The sequence below is a fragment of the Sminthopsis crassicaudata genome, chromosome 1, assembly GCF_048593235.1.
Source record: "Sminthopsis crassicaudata isolate SCR6 chromosome 1, ASM4859323v1, whole genome shotgun sequence".
Taxonomy (NCBI): domain Eukaryota; kingdom Metazoa; phylum Chordata; class Mammalia; order Dasyuromorphia; family Dasyuridae; genus Sminthopsis; species Sminthopsis crassicaudata.
This window is the reverse complement of record NC_133617.1, coordinates 350586103-350608525: the sequence shown is the minus strand read 5'-3', so window position 1 is coordinate 350608525 and position 22423 is coordinate 350586103. Positions and strand designations below refer to the sequence as shown.

The 22423-nt window shown below is 36.1% G+C and overlaps 1 protein-coding gene and 1 long non-coding RNA gene across 2 annotated transcripts in view; one reads left to right on the top strand and one right to left on the bottom strand.

The window, feature by feature from the left end:
• TPPP (tubulin polymerization promoting protein) overlaps positions 1-22423 on the bottom strand; it is a 124608-nt gene that overhangs the window by 63962 nt on the left and 38223 nt on the right. Inside the window, exon 2 of the mRNA XM_074279200.1 lies at positions 18826-19137. Coding sequence (XP_074135301.1) covers positions 18826-19133 — 308 coding nt within the window. The 5' untranslated portion in view covers positions 19134-19137. The remainder of the gene's footprint in view (positions 1-18825; positions 19138-22423) is intronic.
• The window catches only part of LOC141549569 (uncharacterized), a 104588-nt gene that overhangs the window by 47781 nt on the left and 34384 nt on the right, over positions 1-22423 (top strand). The gene's annotated exons all lie outside the window — the stretch shown is intronic.

Genomic DNA, 22423 nt, shown 5'->3' with positions numbered 1-22423 from the left:
GCATTCCCTCTAACACTAAGTCCTTGTCAGTATGTTGCCATAATTTTTGTTTGGAATTGTACACAAAAGATTTTGCCCAGAGTGAAACTTGAATCAACGTAGCACATTGACTATTGTACAATTTCTTTTCCTAGTCAGCTTCTAAAAGCTCATTAACAATGCTGGCTTTTAAAAACTCATTTGTAAATATCATCTAAAATAGAATAAGTAACATATCTGTGTGGGAAAATTCCCCAGGAATTCACAGAAAATCAATAACTTTGTAACAGACTTGCAGTGTAAAAAATTATAATCTACTTTCTCTCTTTTCCTGATAGTTCTTTATATTGATCCAAGAGAAAGATATTCCTTTTATACTGACCTGGAAAGGAAGGCCCATAATGGAGGTCAGACTACTCTCAAAATAGATGTTTATGGCATCATCATTCAGTATCCCCAAATTAAAGCTAAACTTATAAATCTAAGAAGAGTTTTGCATCTCACCAAATAGCCTAATTTCTATATCAAAGAAATATTTGTGAATATTAATCAAGAATGTCTTGGAATCCCCAGCATTTAGCACAATCCTTTGCATATAATAAGTATTTAGCAAATATCTATTGATTGACTGAGGCTACAGTGATATCTCAAGGATATAAATGAACCTCCCAACCCCAATACAGGAAACATAGAAATTAATGTGTTTCCATTGGGTATGCAATCAGTATGAGTGCTGACTGAAATTTAAACTTTATGAGACACTTCCACAACGACTAACATTTATATAATGCTTTAAGTTTTGCAAAATACTTTGCAAATACTATCTCATTTGATTCTCACAACAACCCTACAAAGTATATGCTATTTTATGGATGAGAAAACATTTTAAAGACAGATGACTTTCTCAAGTCACTCACCTAGCAAGAGTCTGATTCAGGAATGAATCTTTGATGTCAAGAAGCCTAATCCTCTATACCACCTAGATCTATAACAAGTAAATTCCGGTAGCTTGCTGTGAATTTCAACAAGTTTTTATTAGGTCTCTTTGTCATTAGAACCAGTGCAAAAATCAAATATTAATGAAAAAGACATTATTCTGATTGAGAATCATAGGCTCAGGGTACCATAGATGGAAAAGACCTTGGATTTCATGTATTCTAAGTCCTCTGTTCTACAGATTAAGGAAATCTTGAGGCCCGCACAAGTGAAATAATTTGATTAAATATATCAAGTTTTTTTTTTTCTTGAAACCCATGTAACTTTCCTAGGACTGTACTATCTCTGTGGAGCATATCCATAATTCTTATTTACAAATAATTTGGGGAGAAGAAAGAAAAAAAGGAATTTACATGGTAATTTTAGTGTATATTTAAAATGAATAGCAAATTATACTTTAGATTTGCAGTTTCCTGTGCAATCATTTTCTACCATATTATGCTATGGAAATGCTAGTTTTATTCCATAAATTAAAAATTAAATAAAAAGGGGCAGTTAGATGACACAGTGAATAGAGCAGCAGCCCTGAAGTCAGGAAGACTTGAGTTTAATCTGGCCTCAGACATTTAATACTTCCACTATGTGACCTTGGATAAGTCACTTAACCCCAATTGCCTCAGCAATAAATAAACAAACAAATAAATAAATAAGCAAAAAATTAAATAACAATAAGTAACTTCCTGAACCCACAGGCCACTGAGTCTAGTTGTAATTTGTTTTTATATAATACTTTAAGATTTTATAGAATACTTTCCTTTCAATAAATATGTATATATTATTGTATAAATAGAAATAAATATGTATATATTATTCCCATTTCACTGATGGGAGAAAATAAGGCTCATGAGCCAAATGATTAGCCTATTTGTAGCTAAAGGAAGGATTCAAATACAGGTCCCATTAATTCTTTCTGATCTTTATTGAAAGAAAGAGAAAGCATGGGAAAAGATGTAATATTCAGTCACTTAATAAACACTTTGTAAGCTTCTACTATTTATAATATATCTTTCAGTGGCTGAAGGGCAAAGAGATCATACATTTTCTAAAAATATCCTATTTCACTCCAATATGAGAGTATCAGATCATTTCTCTAATTTCCCATTTTCCTTACCTAAACAATATATTTTTAAAAGGTCACCAAAATTTGTAAATACAAAACTGGTTTCCAACCTTCTTTGCCTGTGATGACTTTAAAAAGAATTCACTTTATTTTAACAGATACGAAGTCTTTTAGGAGGCTTGGGTTCTGGTAATAAAAAAGATGGGTGTTTTAGGGACCCCATGTTTGTTGAATCCCATGCAATAGAGAATGGGTTCTTTATGGACTTATATCTCACCAATTAGGATCCAAGTCAGGATATGAAAATATGTAGAAAGGTGACTATCTTCTTATAGTGCTATCTCCCAATGAAATTAGTTAGACTAGGGATTCATTTGGCTAAAGACCAATCTTCACCTACTGTATCATGTGCTTCACAATCTCAAAGGCCAGATCATGTGCTGCAGAGTTAGCATTTACAAGTGAACTTTTCCATTCCAGCCTGTAATCATACTCCCAAATTTCTGTTCCAAAGCAACCTGAGAATGAAACTGAGAATCAGTTGGCTTGATAAATACTTTATAATGTGCATGAAAATGTCCTCCAGCCTAATTGTCGCCCCAATAGTGCTGCAAATTCCTTGAGCAAGGGTAAAAGGAAAACAAAATGTCCTCATGATACTTACACAATAGAGCCACATATTAGCTCAAGGTCAAGCTGTGGTTATTTATTTATTTATTTATTTTATATACTAAGACCTCTGAATGTGCTAACCTGCCAAGCTGGGTTTGAAGAAATGGGGAGAGTCAGATCATGTTAAGTCTTTTGTACTTGCAGTAACTAGGAATACTTCCTGCAGAACAAAGGAAGTACAATCTGATGAGGAGAAATGGTCCACTTAAATTTAGGAGCCTTGGGATAGTATATAAATTAGAATGGCTTAACTAAAATAAGACAATGAAGTTCCATCCAGCCAAGCTATAGAAGAATCCCAAAGGCCTCATTTATAAAGTAGTCTTACCTAAAAGGAGAATCTTCTGGCAAAAATGCTTACTAGTCAGGCCGTATTGCATTTATGGCTGATGGAAGGGCAACCTTCTCTTTAATCCCAGAAACATCTCTTGGGCCAGCATATAGAAACAAAACCTACCACACAGTCTAGAAGGCTTTGAGAGAAAGTAGTAAAAATAAAAGAAGGAGTTGTATTTGGCTTGACAAAATGCTTAGCAAATAAAGTGGGTCAATTAAAAGAAGGAAAAATAAAGAGAGAATGAGAAAGAGAGAAAGCACTAAAGCATTGTGTGGTACAGAGGAACTAGCACCTGAATGGTAGTCAAGGGACCTGAACTTTAGTTTTGGCTCTGCCACAAGCAAATGTGTCTTGTTGGGCAATACATTTAGCTTCCTGGGCCTCAATACTTTCATCTGTAGAATAAGGAGGCTTAATTAAAGGGATTCCAGTAATTTACTCTTTTAATGTTTAGAAAATTGTATTTGAGTGCAATCAGTTTTCTTTGCAATCCTACTCATTTTATTTTGTTAATTTAAAAACACTGTTCTGAGAAGGGACCTATGAGCTTCTCATCAGACTGCCAAAGGATAGGACATGAAAAAATTTAAGAACTCCTGACCGATGACTATATAATCACCTTCCTCCTCTTCTCATTCTCTCCCTTCATGAGAAAGTCATATTGAAATTCATTTTATGATTCTATTTATTTTTATAATATATTTTATTTTCCCCAAATTACTTGTTAAAAGATTTTTTAACACCAAAAAAAGTTTTGAGCTTCAAATTCTATCCCTTCCTTTCCTTTACTCTCCCTGAGACAGTAAGCAATCCAATATAGGTTATACTTGTACAATTATGTAAATATTTCCATATTATTAGGACCACTATTTGTAAAGTACTTAGCATAGTACCTGAAGCACTCTATAAATATTAGTAGTTATTATTATTTGTATTACTTCTAGCTGCAGATTTTGATGAAAAGAGGATTAATCTCTCTACTGTTATCTTTGTCTTTGCTTATGCTTAGAAATGGGCTGCACAATACTTGGGTTGGATCCATACCTGTAAAAGGAACTGGAGCCCAAAGATGAGGGTTGAATGCCAAGAAATCACAATCAGGTCCTTGCTCTACTAGCCAGAAAGCCTTACCTGTATCAAGGGCAAGAACTAAGCCAAGAGTTCCATACCCAAACACCTGGGCTATCTTCTCAGCTCATTTGCCATTTATTGAGTTACTAATAGCAAGTCAAATTTTTTTCTCCTAAATTTGATATTCCAAAATATTTATTCATTCATTACCACCAAACGGGGGGAAATTCTTTTATTAAAATCTTTCCAGTTTCATATTGGAATTGTCCTTTGTTTAACTGGCTTTCTAATATTGAGGAAAAGGAGTACTTTGTGAGGTACCACACCCTATGTTCTTCATTACGAGTGGGCTCTCAGCTTCATACCTTTTGCTCAGCTGCCTACTGGGTTTGCCCCAAAATTCATCCAACCCCAAGTGCTGTCTCTGACAGCAGCAATAAGTTGCTTTTTATTTAAATTTTTCTTTCTTCAAAAGATTAAGGGTATCTTCTCAGCATTCCTAAATTGCTGCTATTACATTGGCTATAAAGATATTTTATTTTAGTCAGGTAGGACCAGTCCTACTTCTTCCTGAGGATCAGATTTAGGAGGGAAGGCCTGACTTCCTTTTTTAACTATCAGTCAATCAATAAGCATTTATTAAGTGCCTATTAGGTGTGAAGTACTATATTAAGTATCAGGGATAGGAAGGAAAAAATCAAAACTGTTTTTGCTTTTGAGGAAAATAATTCTGTCAGGGAAAGCCATATGTACATATAATTAAACAAAAATGTTTAGTATTAAGCAGCCACTAGAATGGCTTACAGATTCACCTACACTAGCATCCTTCAATCCACCAATTTCTGATTAGTTTATCTACAAACCCAGTTCTTTAGGTTGTTATTGTTCAGTCTTTCAAATTGTGTCTTACTCTTCATGATCTCATGCACCTTTGCACACTACTGCTATCCAAAGATATGGGGGTTATTTGCTATTTCCTTCAACAAATAGATTAAGGCAAACAGAGGTTAAGTAACTTGCTCAGTATCACATAATTAGTGAGTGTCTGAGATTGGAGTTTTTAATTCAGGTCTTCCTAACTCTAGGTCCAACACTCTGAGTCACTTAGCTGCCTCCTCAACTATGTTAGAGTCACCATAAAAATGCCACTGAACATAGGAACTATGCAAAATGAATAAACATGTATGCATATATACATATATAATTACATATATGTATGTATATATTTAACATACATACATATATCTATACTCACCCATCTATCTACCTACCTCTCTTCCTATGTATCTTTTTTACCTACCTTTATATACCTATCTACTTATGTATCTATCTTTCTATGTTTTTTATCTATGTATCATCTTCCTATGTATCTATCAATCTTCCTATGTATCTACCTACTTATTTATCAATCTATCTCTCCATCTTATCTATCCATGTATTTATCATCCATCTATCTTCCTATTTATGTATCTATCTACCTATCTATATCTATGACTAGGGAAAGTTATTCAATAATATATAATTGTGATAAAATGGAGTCTCCTTTCTAAAGTGCAACCTAAAATTTCACTGGTGTCCCAATTAAGAATCCCACCATCTACAGCCATGCTTGTTATGTGCTCTACAATGGAATGGGCTATAAAACTGAATTCCATTTAAGCATAGCTACAGTTTCAGAGTGTTATGAACTCCAGATACTAAGGGGCACTAGATTTGGATTAGAGGACTTGGGTTCAAATCCCTGGTCTATCATTAAATGACTTTGGATCAATTACTTAGTCTCTCCCAAAGCCAGATTCCTTCTCTATACAATGAGGGAGAGAGTAGGTAACCTGCCAGTTGTATATATGAACTCATTCAATTTCTCTCTATCTCACTACAGATAAATGACTAACCAAAATTACTTTGGGTAAAAATGATTACAGACATGGAAAGAGAGTAAAAAAGAAGGGTGAGATCTTTGTTCAGCATTGACTTGGAGCCTCCCAACTTGGCTCCTATCTAAAGATCTACAGCAAATAAATAGCCAATAACCTCACCTCAGTAGAATATATAACTCCTACCATTGCTATAAGTTTGCCACTAGAGGGCATCATAGAATAACACACCCATCTCCAAGGGTGGGTTCTATAAATTCAAATCCCTTCTACCTAGGAGATCACTCCAGGATTGCCCCCTCCCCCCTATTTGAAATTAATGAGTGGAGAAGAAACACATTATACATTGGCTTTAGCTATAAAAGAGGACATTGGAATCCATAGACCTTAATTTTTTGGTACTCTTGGTGTTAATATTGGAGTGAATGAAAGAATTTTTTTTTTTTAAATTGATACTAGACTAAAATTAGTTTACAGCAGAGCTTTCACATTTTAAAAATCTTTCTGGCTTGTTTTCTACCCTGAGGCCATGTTGGGGTAGAATAGTGCCTAACAATGATAAACCAGACACAATTTAAACTTATCTGAAATGACTACAATTTTCCTTCAAAGAAGTAATGGAGAACAGTCATTGTCTGGAAACCTGGCATTCTGTAGAAGAGTTTGGAATTTGTCACTGCCCTAGAGTTTAATCTAGTCTGCCCACATACCCTTTGAAATAAAATATAAAAGAACCAGAGAGAAAAGTCTTTTAAGTGTCACATAGTAGAAAAGTGCAACATTTTCTCAGTCAAGACCTAATTAAGCTAAGAGAAGTATCTGAATGCCTTGGAAATTATTAATAAAACAAGTAGAAATTGAATTGAAAAAACATATTAGTCCAATGGGAAAAAGAAAATCAGCCAGAAGGAAGAGTAAAATTCCAACACAGCCTGGTGAACATTCATTTTGTGACTGTTATCAGTCATTTAACATTTATTTACATTTATTTAAAGCTAGACAGAATGACCAGAAAGATGTTAAGTAATAAAGAGGTAAATAAACACCACCTCATTTTTCCTTCTATGCCTTCCTATATACATTTATACATGTATTATATTACATACATTTATGCATATATTACAAAAATACATGTATTATACAAATTATTCATGTATTGCAAAGCATACACACAAGTCATCATTTTTGTGACAAAAATACAACATAATGAGCTGCATAAGCAACATGCTGCTGGGTATCAGTTTCCCAACCGAATTTAAGCTCCCTAGAGATAAGAAAAGTGTCATTTTTTATTTTTGTACCCCCAAGTACAAAATGTGACTTTGCACATAACTGGGTGCCTAAGGACTTGTTTTTCAGTCATGCTCCAAACAAATCCATCCAAGTGGATGGCAGTATGAATAAGATGGGGGGAGCAGGGAAAAACTGAGAGGGAAGTGGGCCCACCTGCAGCATAAAGTTCCCAGTCATTGCCCATGTAAGGCAGTGCCCCGGGCAAGTTCAAAAGTGCTGAAGTCCAAATCAGAGGTGGGGATGGGGCTGGACCTCAGACCCAGATTTATGGGGGAGGAGACAGGAAGGAGAAGCATGTGCAGAAGGTTTTCCAGTCACTGTGTAACTAGGCAGTGGCCAGACCTTCCTCCTGTCATGAGGATTCATGAGACATTTGTGGAAAGACATTTGTTTCCTAGAAACAAATGTTTTGTACTTTATTGGGAGGGGAAGCTATACTGACAGTGACTAAAAATGTGCATGGAAGTTTTCATTATTGAAGTATTCCAGAGGAACTGGTCATATTTGCTTCTTTTAAAGCCTGCAAGGCAGGTTAACTGTGAATTATGTATGCCCATTGGCTGATAGAGCTCAAAAGGGATAACTGCTACATTCAGGGCTCTCTCTTCTTCAACCAAAAAAGAAGAAAGACACCATAAGATCGTCTCATGTTTGTGTAATAGTTTAAGGTGTCCTTTTATCTTTATTTTACAACACAGAGAGGATGGGTACTATAAAGCCCACTTGCTTAGTCAAGCACGCTATTAGCCTCATGAATAGGAGAGATATTGGAGATGAGCTAGTCCATCTCTGGACCATTTCACTCTGAATCTCTTGATCAGCAGTCTGAAACCTCTGTGGATTCCTCCCCAGATCCCAGTTCAATGCCAGGATAATGTTTTTAAATATGTAAAAAGAATACATAAATTTAGAAAGAAAATCAATTATTCTAAATATCGATATATATATTTAAAGTTTATAGATGCTGCTTTAAGAAATTCTGACCTAGTCCAATCATTTTATTTTGTTCTTCAATTGTTTCAGCCATGTCCATCTCTTTGTAACACTATTTTGGGGTTTCTTGGGAGAGATACTGGACTGGTTTGCTATTTCCTTCTTTAGATCATCTCACAGATGAGCAAACTGAGGCAAATAGGGTTAAATGATATGCCCAGGGTCACCCAACTATTAAGTAATTGAAGCTGAATTTGAACTCAGGTCTTCCTGATTCCAGACTCAGAGCACTATCTACTGAGCCACTGAGCTGCCTAGCTGCCTCATTGCTTCATTTTGCTAGAGGTGAAGTGATTTGCCCTAAATTTATAAAGTGAGCAAGCAGAAGAGCTGGGATCATTATGTGGGTGGTCTCACTACGGATCTATCACTCTTTCTGCATTACCACCTTTTCTGGTAGGTGACTCAAAACTGGTAAAAATGAATTCCCTCACTTTCCATCCAGGAATAGTCCTCTATGACATTCCACAGGTTTCTCTACTTCAATTGCACTAAATCTGCTTATCCCTTCTTCATCCAATCTTATTCTTTCCAAGACTGACAAAGTCTGGCCTTCTTTGCACTTTTTTCATTTCACAAGGACCAAAAATGTTTAACACTCTCTTGAAGAAATTACTATTGTGGCAACTTAGTTGCTTTTTGTCCAGAGGCTGTTAGAAAATCTTCTTGGTATACACAAACTCTGGGGTCTCAGTCTTCTCAGCTGTAAAATGAGAATGTAGAACTGGTTTCCCTACTAGGTTCTATAAATCTGTGGCTATGCTTCCTCAGTTAGCCAACATATAGTGACAGTTATTTCTCAGAGTCAAGAATTACTCAGCATAGACAATTTTGGTACAAAGTTTTAAATCCAATTACTATTCATTTCCTGTGGTCAACCTTGACTGCTGTGAATGGCATGAAAATAGGCAGCTCTCAAAAAAATTAATCATAACTTATTTTGAAAGAAAGCAAGATATAACAGTCAAGAAGTCATGCTCAATTATACAACCCCATTTGTCCACTAATTTACCTGTGGGAGTTGATGTGTACAAATCTCCCTGCATGACACAATATAGTTATTTTATTTTTGTAAATTTTCCCTACAAAAGCACCCCAGTTTGGCTGGCCAAGTTGGAAGCTTTTGTGGTGACAGCCCATGTGTGACAGATTTCTTTTGTTGTGGAAGAGTACACATTTCCAAGTGCCTTCCCTCCCACAGGTGTCTGAAGTAAACAATCCCTAGCATTTACCCCAGACAGACAGAAAACAACTGCTGCTGTGTTCGGGTGGCTAAGGGGGAGAAGTGCACCCAGCCTCATCCTTGCCAGGGAATCACAATCAAGCAGCTGTGGTGGTAGAACACATCTGGTTCAGTTCTCTAGTCTTCCAATTGTGGGCAGCAGACATCTGGTGAGGGGAAGGCTTCTTTAGCCCTGCATTGATCTGAGGAGAGCCATCTAAATGATTTAAATCAGTATCACTAGAGAAGTAATTGTTTTAAAAGAGGTGAATTGAACAGGGTCCTATCATGAGCTTTTAGATTTAGAACATGAGGGACTTTAATGATCAAGTAAGCTATTCCCCTCCTTTGACAAATAGAGAAATTGAGGACCAGAAAAGTCCAGCAACTTGCTTCATGCCAGTAGTAGATACAGAATAGGAATACATACAACTTGCCATAAAATTTGAGGCCAAAAGAGCTTAATCATAGAATCTTAGATTTCATTATTATTTCCTCCCTGACCTTGACCACATCAACCACACAACATTACTCTTACCACCTCTGAAACGTTGGCCTCCCTAATACCAAGTGGGAAATGGTCAGTGACCCACTTCCCACAGACTGTGTGAGAAACGAGAAAATAATTCTATCATGAATATCTACTAAGATTTAGAAAACATTTTAGATGCAATGTTGCACTGCTTTCTCCAGCTCCAGAATTATGCTCCTACAGGGGAAAGAAAAAAAATAGCTAAGTGGCACCTGTCTTGCAAAAATCTTAAGGAAGAATTAGCAAATTTCCAAAGAATACACACACACACACACACACACACACACACATGAGATTTTTTTTTTTTATCATTTTGCATTTCAGGGGCGATTCAAAGATGACAGATAACAATACTGATTACTGGAATTTCAGAATATTAAATTTTGATTGATTTTAATTCCCTTCAAATATTGTTAATTCTTTGTGGGGGAGGAGAGGTAAGAGTGGCATTTATCTAGTTTAACAGTAGTCTTCAATAAAAATCTAGTATATAACCACAAAAATTTGTTTAAAATTTAACACATAGTTACATCAAAACAAACAAATGTTGCTATGGAGACAACTACCTAAATAAAGGCTCACAGAGATCCAAAACATGACGTCACCCAGGCCTGCCTGGAACCATAGTAACCTGCCAGGATAAACAGAAATATTTTGATTTTTTTTTTCTATCAAGTAATGTCAGAGAATTAGCAATTTTATGGCAGTACTTAAGACAATTTCCTTGTAGAGTTCCCTACGCTTATGCTCCTAAAATAAGAGCAAAGGTATTTTTATCAGGGCTATTATTATTACCACATCAACTGTATCCAACAAGTGGAGCATGTGTAGGGCATATCTTCTGTATCAAATTCCCCTGAGCAGTTGCTGACCCCAATAAACCAAGAAATTTATGTTCCCAAAGCAACATGTGGGAATGCTAGTCAAACAGAGATTGAACACAATTGTTCTTGGATATTTTGTTCTTCAAAATGTGTAAACACACACACACACACACACACACACACACACACACACACACACACACACACACCTCAAATCTGCCAAAGCCCAACTTTGCTGCTGTGCTGGATGTCCAAAGGACATTCCCTGCTATTTAGATTTTGTTCCATTGAATTTTGTTTCCACTATGCTGAGACAAAGAGACAATAGATAGAGATTCACAGAGAGAGAGACAGAAACAGGGACAGAGAGTCAGAGACACAGAGAGAAGTGGGAGGGTGCATGGAGGTGCTTCCACTACTTAAAAATAATCTTTGCCTCTGTTTCTTCCAATGGGTCCTTCCTCTGAGTCACACTGTAGAGGGCATAACAAAGGAAACCTGGTAGGGTCTAAAAAGAGGAACTGAGATGATTTCCATTTATCGGCACACATACACCCTGTCCCCACAATGCTTTGATGTGGAAAGAAAGGTTCAGGAAGACAAAGAAGAGATAAGATTGAAAAGAGAAATGGAGGAGAGAAGAGGAAAGAATAGGAGGGATGATAAAGAATAATAGAAAGATGTCCCAGAATTGGTCTGATCTCAAAATAATAGCTAGCATTTATATCACACTTAGTTGTTAAAGTGCTTCACATACATTGTCTCATTTGATCTTCACAATAATTGTGGGAGGCAGAGACATTATTGTCTCTCCATTTTATAGATAAGGAAATTAAGGGAGAGATGAAGTGACTTGCCTCAAGTCTTGCTGGTAGTAAATATCTGAGTCTGGATTTGAATTCTGGTTTTCCTTGACTCCAAGTCCAACATTCTATCTTAACTATACTACATTGTGGGGGAAAAGAATTGAAGATGCTAAATAACAACTCTAGTGCAAAATTGCAGGCAATGTAGGGATGTGTCTAGAATCAGAGAAACCTGAGTTCAGATGTAGCCTTAGACACTTGTTAACTTCATAATTATGAGCAAGTCATGTCATATTATTCTCCCTCAGTTTCCTTCCTATAAAATGAGGATAATAATAGCCCCAACCTCCTAGGTTGTTGTGAGGATCAAATAAAATATCTGTAAAGCCTTTTGTAAACCCTAGAGTTCTATATAAATGCTAGTACTTTATTTTACTTTTTTGTACCATCTATAATTTAAAGTTTATCCATATCATTCCTTCATCTTTGAATAGATACTTATAGACAATTTGAAAAGCTAATGGCTACAGTTATAAACAACTAAGCATCATCCCCTTTGACATATTGGGTCGCTAAGACACACAGCGTTCAAATAACCTCTTCTGAATTGAGCCAGGCTCTGAGGACCAGAATTAGAAGTAGGACTGTACTGTTTTCCTGGTACTTAGCCTATCATATTATCTTCACTCCAAATGGCGAAAGTGACTTACTATCCCACCATCAGCAGTGAGTCTTAAGAAGTTTAGGCAGAGGTTTTGACCAAGCATCATAGATATTATAGAAAGAAGGGATTTGAGAGTCCAACCGCCTCTGTTCCCTGAATTTTATAGATGATTAGGAGGTATTTTAGAATTCACTCAGAGCAAGTGTCTTTTTCCAGAAAAGAAAAATCAGCTCCAGGATGGTGAAAGGATTTACCTAAAGGTCAGCAGGGAAGCAAGTAACAAAACAGGGATTTGAACTCAGGCTTTCTAATTCCAAATATTCTTTTCTTGACACTGAACTGCATGTATGTATTAGATAATGACCTTTCTCCTGGCATCCCTTTTTCCTCTTTATAAAATGGAGACATTTTTAAAGTTAGTAACCACCTCTCTGCAATAGTTGTTGAATGACCTGATAAATTATTCTCCACAAAGCATGGGACAAATATGAAAAGTTACAAATAACTACATGAAAATATAGAAGATATTGAGGTTTAAAAAAGGGGGGGGAAAGCAAACATGAACTACATATTTTTTTGGTCTGAGAGAGTTTACAAAGGAAGAATAAACTTTAAACTCTTCCAGCACCAAGTATATCTCCATATTATATATACAATCAGTTCTTGCTTATCTAAGTGGGTCCTTCTGCAGACTGCTCCTTCTCCTTGTGGGGCTCTTTGGGGCCCCAACCCCTCTAAGGCTCTATGCTCCTGCAGCCAAAGTGGCTCTGGATTTCTGGCAGGAACTGTACCCTGGCTAACATGGGATCTAGCTACATGTCTGCTAGCTGAGGAGTTGAATTTGCAAAATTCAAAATAATGTAAAGCTAGAACTGCATATAAAATTATATGATTATATATACATATATATATATAAAACCATACATTCATATATTTATGTATGTGTATACACATCTATGCATATACATATGCCCATTATTATGCTTCATTATTTAATCTTGGCTTTCTAGATAATTTTATAAATGATAATAATAAAATAGTTATTAAAGAAAGTAAATATAGTGAAAATATTTAGTCCTTATCTTACCAAGATACTATAATTGTGGTTTGTTAACTCTCTCAACCTTGTTGAAAAATGCCAGGTGTCAGAATCAAAGAATTTTAGATCTAAAAGAGACCTAAGATACCGTATCTCATTGTCCCTATATTGGCAGAGACCTAGAGGGCACTTGGTTTGCTCACGGTTATATAAATGCTAAATAATGGCAGACCTTATACTAAAGCCACTCATAGTGTTTCCATTACACTACAGTTACCTCCATGCTTCCCCTACCCCAAACACCATCTACACATACTTGAGTGAGGATTAACAGGATTCTAGGATCCAAGATCTAGAGTTGAAACGATGTCACAGGCTCTCTTGTCCAGTTCTCTCAATTTATAGATCTAGAAATTATGGCCCAAGGAGGTTAGGTGATTTAATTGTCCAAGCTCACATGAATATTAAGAAAAAAAGCTAGATTTTGAAGTCTTGGCTCTTTCCTAAGCTTGCTTTTTCAAAGGGACTCAAATCATGGTAAAAACCCTAAATTTCCAAGCTTTCCAGGCTTAGTACACATGGTCAATAAATATAGTGTCTTACACATGATGGGCACTTAAATATCCCTAGAACTGAACTGATTTGAGCTTCTAGTGACATCCCTTTGGAGGATGAGGATGTTTTGAATATATTTGCTTCCTCCCAAACTGCATAAGTTAAATATAGCTGACCTAGTTACCTTCCCTTAGTTTGGGAGCAGCAGAGAACGTGCCCACATTGGACAGTAGTGAAGCAGTATATATATACATGACAAAGCCGCAATTCTTCTGGCTATGGGTTTATACTGATTTTGTCTGTGAACGATGAGTATTTGGGAAGTTAGTTTTTCCCAAGTTTGGCTGACCCAAGTTAGAAGTTGTTTACAATAATTAACCTAAAATCATACCCAGGAATACATTTACTACAAGGTGTGTCCTGCCCTGTCTCATAAGAGTCTGTTTAGTTTCTGTTTTTCCTTCCTGATTTATTTTTAAACCAATAGGAAGCAACAATGGATAGTCACCTAGGCATAAACACAATTCAGTCAATAATTTAGAGAAGTGCCCCCCTACCAAAGTACTTTTGGAATATGAGGAATGTGTCTTGTTCTTCTAAAGAGTTTGGCTGTTACCAAGGTGATGACTCAATTCTTCACAGGAAAGGACGGTGTGTTGAGAGAAAAAAAAAAAAAAAGTAGAAACACATTTAAACCTACACTCAAATGGATGCACATATATACACCAACTAAAGAGGCATATATGTGTAAAAACTTTGATGCTTTCAGATTTACAAAGTCCCACCTGAAAATGGCTAACAATGACTAATGTGATGTGGTATGTAATAACAAAAGCAATGTCTTTGGAGTCAGGAGACATGAGTTCTAGTGCTAGGATTACCACTAATTTGATAGCTCTGTGACCTCATTTACATCATTTTATAGCCTCAAGGGCCTCATCTATAAAATAAGAAAATTGAGCTCAACCAGGAGTTGGCAAACCATGGCCCATAGGCCAAGAACAGTCCACTGCTTGTTTTCATGTGGTTCATGAGCTAAGAATGGTTTTTATTTAAAATAAATAAAAAGTATTTTATTATTTGGTAAGTCAGTGCTTACTAAAGGCTAGAATAGACTATCTGTAAAGTTCTTTCCAGCTCTGAACATTTATAATTTTATACTGCCCTGGACTCCTTTAAGAAAATCATATTCCAAAAGAGACATTGGGATGTAAGGACTTGGACTTGAAGTGAGGAAGAAACAAATTATAATAGCTCAAATAATATTTTTCCACTTTTCATTTTTCTTTGTTTATATAAATTTCAGACAGCTAAAAATTACACAGATAACTGATTCATATGAAATTTTTATAGGAAACACATGATATTCATAAAGAAAATCTCTAGTTATTTTTTAAAAAAGGTTCACATCAAAACACCCCCTCAGGGGGAAAAGGCATAAAAGGAGTGGAAAAAGAAATAACTTAAATGAATACAGCCTGTGTTCTATCAAGGCTTTATTACAAGGAGTTGCTCGGTTTTGGAGGACAAGATAACTTAAAAAAACCTATGTCAAGATGAGCTATGTTCTAATGTGCTTTCAGTGTATTTCGGCATACTGAAGGATGGCAAACATTACCAGGGTGTGAGGTGAGAGAAAGGGGAAACGAAAGAGGGCTGAAATTGTTACACATAACAATGGGTGAAAATCCCATCATTTCTGCTGAAACTGACTGTCCAAGGGAATGGATCGTGATTAGTAATGGGAGTTGGGAGACTATCACAGAGAAGAAGATTATTGTAGCAGATATTGGAATATTCTAGGACTTTATAATCCAGAAGCCACATGATGGATAGGATCATGGATTTATCTCAATCAAGACACAAGCAAAAAGACTAGTAGGAGATCTACAAGATGAGAATAGCAGATCAAAAAGTCAAGGCAGATCTAAGTTCTGACTACGCCTCTTAAAAATAGAGAATCAGTGAACAGAACACACTTAACTGAGTACAGTCCTAACACACAGGAGGTTTGCCTTTTTTTTGATATGTCCTGCCAAGGAAGAATGCAATTTCAGCATCTATTTCACTAAGTGTGGGAAAGAGTCCTGCCATTGGTTTAGGAAAATTAACAGGTAGGAAAAATTGTGATATCCTCATGTCTCTGTAATATGTTATTATATATGTTTGTAGGTTAAGTTCTTAGTTTTGTTAAGTTTTGTGCTAAGTTTTAAGGGACAAGTAAATAGAGGTGCTGGGCCTACAATCAGGAAGATTCATTTTCCTGAGTTCAGATCTGTCCTCAGACACTAGCAAATCACTTAACCCAATTTGTCTCAGTTTCCTCATCTGTAAAATATTGTGGAGAGGAAATGGCAAAATACTCTAGTAGCTCTGCCAAGAAAACCCCTAATAGGGTCATGAAAAGTCAGACATGGCTAAAAATGACTGAATAAGAACAACTTAGTAGTTGGTTTTTATGAATCCCCATTGGTCAAAAAGACAAATTAATGGAATTTATAAGTTTTTTGTAATCTAGATGGTTAAGAAATAGGCTCTATGATGTGGAGTCTCCCACAATTTCTGAAAATAGGGTTCTGCATCTAGTAAGTGCTCAATATTTGTTGAATAGAAAGGAAATACCAGGTAATCAAAAGAAACAAAGTTAACTAGGAGCTAATTAATTTAAGGAGGCATTGAAAAGACTAGTGCCCCTGGAGACTGAGTTTAGATACTACCTCATGCTTACTACCTAGATAAATATGGCTGGTCCTTAAATTCTCTGGACCTCAGCTTCCTTAGCTGTAAAATGAGGGGGCTGGATCATATGGGCACCAAAGTCCCTTCCAACTCTTGACTTGTGATCATCAAATTTCACCCAATATGACTAGGTGCACCCTAGTTCAGGGGTGGGAACACAAAATTTAAAAAAATATCATTTGAAGGACAATATAAACTTCTTATTTTCTCAATTGTTAGCATTAAATCCAGGATGAACTTGCTTTTCATGACTCGCCATATACTTTGTATTTACTTATATGCTCACTAGTATCTACTAATGGAAAGTCAAATCCTTATATTGTAGATGTTATCAGGAACAATCAATCAATGAGCAATTATTAAAAGCCAATGTTGGAAGATTAAAAGAAAAAAAATGAACAAAACCATACTTTTTCTCAAAGAGCTCATATTCTGTATTGATTTGTCTTGCAAAATTCCCTTTATGAGGTACATATGTACTTATTTATTCAATTTTTAATTTATGGAATAAAATAAAAGTTTCCATAACATAGTATAATATGAAAAGATGGTTGCAAATGAAACTGAATATTTATTATGTATAACTTGCTATTTCTTTTAACTATATAACAAAGTTATATATTTTTTCAGTTATATTTTTAGTGAAAGTAACGCAAAAACAAAGACAATAAATAAAATAAGTTTGTTTGTTTGTTTGTTTGTTTAAAGAATGTAAGTTCTTCATGGACAGGAAAGAATGGTTTTATTCTTTTTCTTTGTTACTCCCCCCCTCCACCTCCTAATCTTTGCCTCACATGTACTTGGTATTTGATGCTGATTGAATGGTTGTGAAATAACTGAGGGGAAAAAATCCTATTAAGAGAACAAGAAAAGCCATAAGAGGCAAAACACTTGGGGAAACAAAAGTCAGTATGAATTTCCCAAACTCTGCAACATTCTTAAATATACAGAGATGGATTACAATGAAAATAAAACTTTACTTAAAAAATAAACTTTGGTGTTTGAAAAGAATCCATCTGCTGTTTTATTTAAGCTTAGCAGATAAGGAGAGCCAAAGAGAGGTGCTTGTGAAAAAATGGGACAGGACATTGACTCTACGTGTCAGTATGATGAAGCTTGGCTCCCAGATCAGATCTCATCACCAAGAACTGTTCATGTTGGTGTTGGGCTCCTTTTATTCAGACTTGCTTCAACAACTGTTCTGGTTAACTCGGGGAATATTTATAATGGGGGACATCAGAAATGCTAGGTTTTGATAGGTAAAAATAAATGATAGCAAATAAAGATTTAGCAGATATTTAGAGAGATGGTATAGCACAGAGGATAGAGACTTGGCCTTAAAGATAGAAAAGGATGGGTTCAAGTCCCAGCTCTAGCATAAATTGACATTTTGACACTAGGTAAGTTAGTTAACCAGCAATGATCAGGACCTAGACAACTCTTAAGAGTATTAACTTTAAGATGCAAAGAAGGCAATCATCTATATTCATAGTTTTCTCACCTAGAAATTCCATATGTCAGTAAAATCACAAGCTTAGTCCTACTCACTTAAAAAAATTATATTTAGTATTGCAAGACCTGCTTTCTCTGGTAATTCTACATCTCAACAAGGGATTAGGAATTCTAGCCCTATCACACAAAAGCATTTGCATAAGCTTTTCATTCTCTTTTTTCTAGATCCCTTCCTCCCCCACATTCTTCAGTTCTTATACCAGGAGACACTATTCTGGAGCAAAAAACAAAAACAAAAACAAAAACAAAAAACATGGCAGACTACACTCAAACTGAATTTCTAGAGGAATAATTCTTCATTATCTCCTGACCCTGACATATCAGCCCTTCTTTTCTCTTTTTAATAATAATAATAATAATAATAACAAATTCATCCAAGTATTCTAAAGACAGTCAAACCCCCTTATCACTGTCAGTCTTCTCAGAAGATGTTACCACTGAACAAAATGAAGTACCTGCTTTCTTTTTAGATGATTAAAAGAAGAATTCCAAGAATTTTAATAGTTACCTAAAAGAGAAGGGCATCCACATATCTACTTATGAGGATATGGAAAGAAGGATGAGTTATGATCTATGGCTAAAATCTTTATGTCACAGTAGTATAAACTACTTTATACCCAAAGAAGGAGATGGTGAGCAGGGGCAGGGACTTACTTGATTTTGCTGAAGACAATGTCCACATCGGTGATTGTCACATTTTTCCCATCAATTACTTGGCAGTCTTTACAGAGTTTTGACCAGTTTTTTCCATGCATCTCTTTCCCCGTGGCTCTGGTGTCTCCGTGGATAGCAAATTTCCTAAAAGCCTCCTCCAGGGCACTGAGTTCTGGGGCGGTTGCCCCCTCATTGGTGCCCTCAGATTCCAAGGAGAGCCGTTTAGCTGATTTCTCCTTGGCAGGATCTCCAGGAGACTTGGGGGGAGTCTTGTTGGCAGCTTTGCCAGGCTTGGCTTTGTCAGCCATTTTACTGGAGAAAAGAGAAAGAGAGAAGTTACTGTTGCATCTTTCCCATATGGAAGTGCCTGAGGGCCACTTTCTTGATTAGCCTGCTCACAGGATGTAGGGAGGTCTTATACATGCTATGGCAGGTAATTCAGGATGTGGAACAAACAAAAGAAGACTCAGACTTCTTAGGGAGCGTCACCTCCATGGGCCACCAGATTGTCTCCTCTGCTCTGAGTCTTTCTCTGGAAGAGAAAAGTAGGAGCAGCATTGTGAAAGACTTGAGTCTCAGACATTTAATAGCTATATGACTCTGAGTAAGTCATGTACTCTCACTTTCATCATCTGTTAAATGGGGATAATATTAGCACCTATCTTGCAAGACAGCTGTGAGAATCAAATGAGGTAATAATTGTAACACTTAGCTCAGTGCCCAACACATAGTAAGGTGTAAACCAATGTTAGCTTTAGTTGTTAACAATTACTAGTCATAGATTTAACCAAGGAAACAATAAACAGAATCATAGGAATAAAACTGGAAGTGGGAATTCACCCCACACACTTTATAGATGAGGAAATTGCACATTCCAGAGTTCTATTATTTTTTTTTTGTCTTCTATAGGGGAAAAGTTGTATATTAAAAAGACTATAATGGGAGATACCCATGTCAGTCTCATCCCAGGCACCAACATCTCTTTTCTAGTATAGGCCCATGATTTCATCAGTAGAAGAGAATTCCTACTCAGAAAGAGATCATAAAAAAAGGAAAAGGACCCACATGTGCAAAGATGTTTGTGGCAGCTCTTTTTGTAGTGGCAAGGAACTGGAAACTGAGTGGATGCCCATCAATTGGAGAATGGCTGAATAAGTTATAGTATTGGAATAATATTATTCTGTAAGAAATGACCAACAGAATGATTTCAGAGAGGCCTGGAGAGACTTACATGAACTGATGCTGAGTGAAGTGAACAGAACAAGGAGATCATTGTGCACAGCAACAACATTATAAGGGATATGAGAAATGCATTGTAATAGGCTCAGTGAAGGTTGTGATACCCTCCTAGTTTCAACAGAATGGCAGCAAGGAGTATAGAGCCGAAGCCCTAAGTGATGATCAACTTGTGATGAATGTGGCTCTTTTCAATGATGAGGTGATTCGGATAGATTTGTGATGAAGAGAGCTGTCTGCATCCAGAGAGAGGACTAGGGGGGACTGAATGTGGATCACAGCATAATGTTTTCACTTTTTTATGGCTATTTGTTTTTGTTTTCTTTCTCATTTTTTCCCCTTTTGATCTGATTTTTCTTGTGCAACAAGATAAATGTGGAAATATGTTTAGAAGAATTGAACATGTTTAACCTATATTAGATTACTTGCTGTCTGGGGGTGTGGAAAGAGAGGAAAAAAATTTTGCAAGGTTTTTGCATGTATTTTGAAAATAAAAAGCTATTATTAGATTTTTTTAAAAAAAGAGAATTCCTAGTCAGGAAACTTACTGCACCAATGCAGACTGGGACTTATTCTGTTTCTCACCATCCTAGAGAGGTACCTGGGGTCCCAAGAAATTAAATGGATTCACATCGCCAATATGTATCAGAAGTAAGATTTGACCCCTGCTCTTCCTGAGTCAGGAATCTGGCCCTCTATTCCCCACTCCCTTGCCTTTCGATCTTTCTTAAGCCTCTCTTTGCCTGAGAACTTCTCTGTTAACTTATTTGGCAGACCTATATACCTCTGACCCAATCAGAACAACCAGAACAGTTCAGATGACTGACAGATTTGGCTGAGTTTGCATTTGACAAATATCTAACATTTGTTTCAAATGATTTAAACAAATATTCTGCATCCCTTAATTTGTTCCCAGTCCAAATTGCCAGGGTTCCAAGCCCACCCAAGAGCTTGGCTGCTTAAGCCAAGGTATATACAATCTGATGTAGTAGAAAGAGTACTGGGCAAAGGATCATTTATGGCCCTACTAGTTAAGCAGCCTTGGAAGGGAAAAACAACAAAAACATTTAATCTTTTTGAACCTTACTTTACTTATCTATATAATGGGGTGAAAATACTTAGGATCTATATTGTACAGTTGCTATATGGATCAAATGAGATAATATTTGTCAAGAAATTTACAATTCGAAAGTGCTATATAAATGTAAGCTATTGTTGTGATTCAAATGAACACAAGTATATCTGCAGATACCTCTCAGAGTTATTTTGAAAATAATATTAAATATTAAAGGTATATTGACATAATCAAATATGTCAGTGTACTTTTATATTTAATATTATTTAGGAATGATGAATGGCCCAGCAGTCATTTAGATTTTAATCTATGTAGGTGTGGGGGTAGGGTGGGGAAGATTCAGGAAAAACAAATGAAAATTCTTGGAAACAAAGACATTGCCACAAAGATAAGTATTTGAGGTTCTCAGTTGAGGTATATGTCAGATGGAGTAAGTGGAGAGTTTGAAAATTATGGTGATTTAAAGAAACCAAGATATGAAAATGATCATATATATGGGGAAAATAACCAGACAAAAAGTCTATCAAGGTTGAATTAGCAGAGCTATAAATTGGCTAGAACAAGTTCTAGGACCCTATTTTAGAGGGGCCTGACTACCAAATGACATGTTCCCTCCTTCTCTATGGCCCAACCTGGCCTCTTTTCACTCCTTCTTTCCAAATCTGCCCTATCAATAGGTGTCTCAGGGACTCCTCCTCCTCCTTTCCTATTCAACTAAATTGTTCCAGTCACCAGTATTACCAGTTATGGTTCTAAATACTAGGCTCTTTTGACCACAAAGGTATTTTTGGCTTTCCTTTGGAGCACTCCTGAATCCTCAGATCATTATTTGGTACCGAAAGATATATCATTATCCCTACCATCTTTAGGCATGTAGTCAAAACAAAGAACAGCACTATTTTCTTATCTTGATGTCTACCATTGAGTTCCTCATACCTAGGGAAAACTCAGTTACAGAGCAGAAAACTTGAATTTTGACATTAACTCAGACTGAGCAGCAGGGACTAACTTGCCTTCACGACTAAGAGGCTTTTTATGGATTACTCAACTGACTGCCAACCACAAAGTGAGTCTTCCTTGTCCTAGGATGAGAAATTTGGGAATGTTCCCAATCAAAAACATCTGGCTCCAAACTCAAAATTTTACAGTTGCTTTGTTGAGGAAAAAATGATCTGATATGATTAACGTGCTAATATGTTACTGATAAATAAATAGCATGAAAGTAAATTAGAGGCAGTTAGAAAGAAGCACCCTAAGTCTTATTTTAAATCAATGTAAAAACTTATT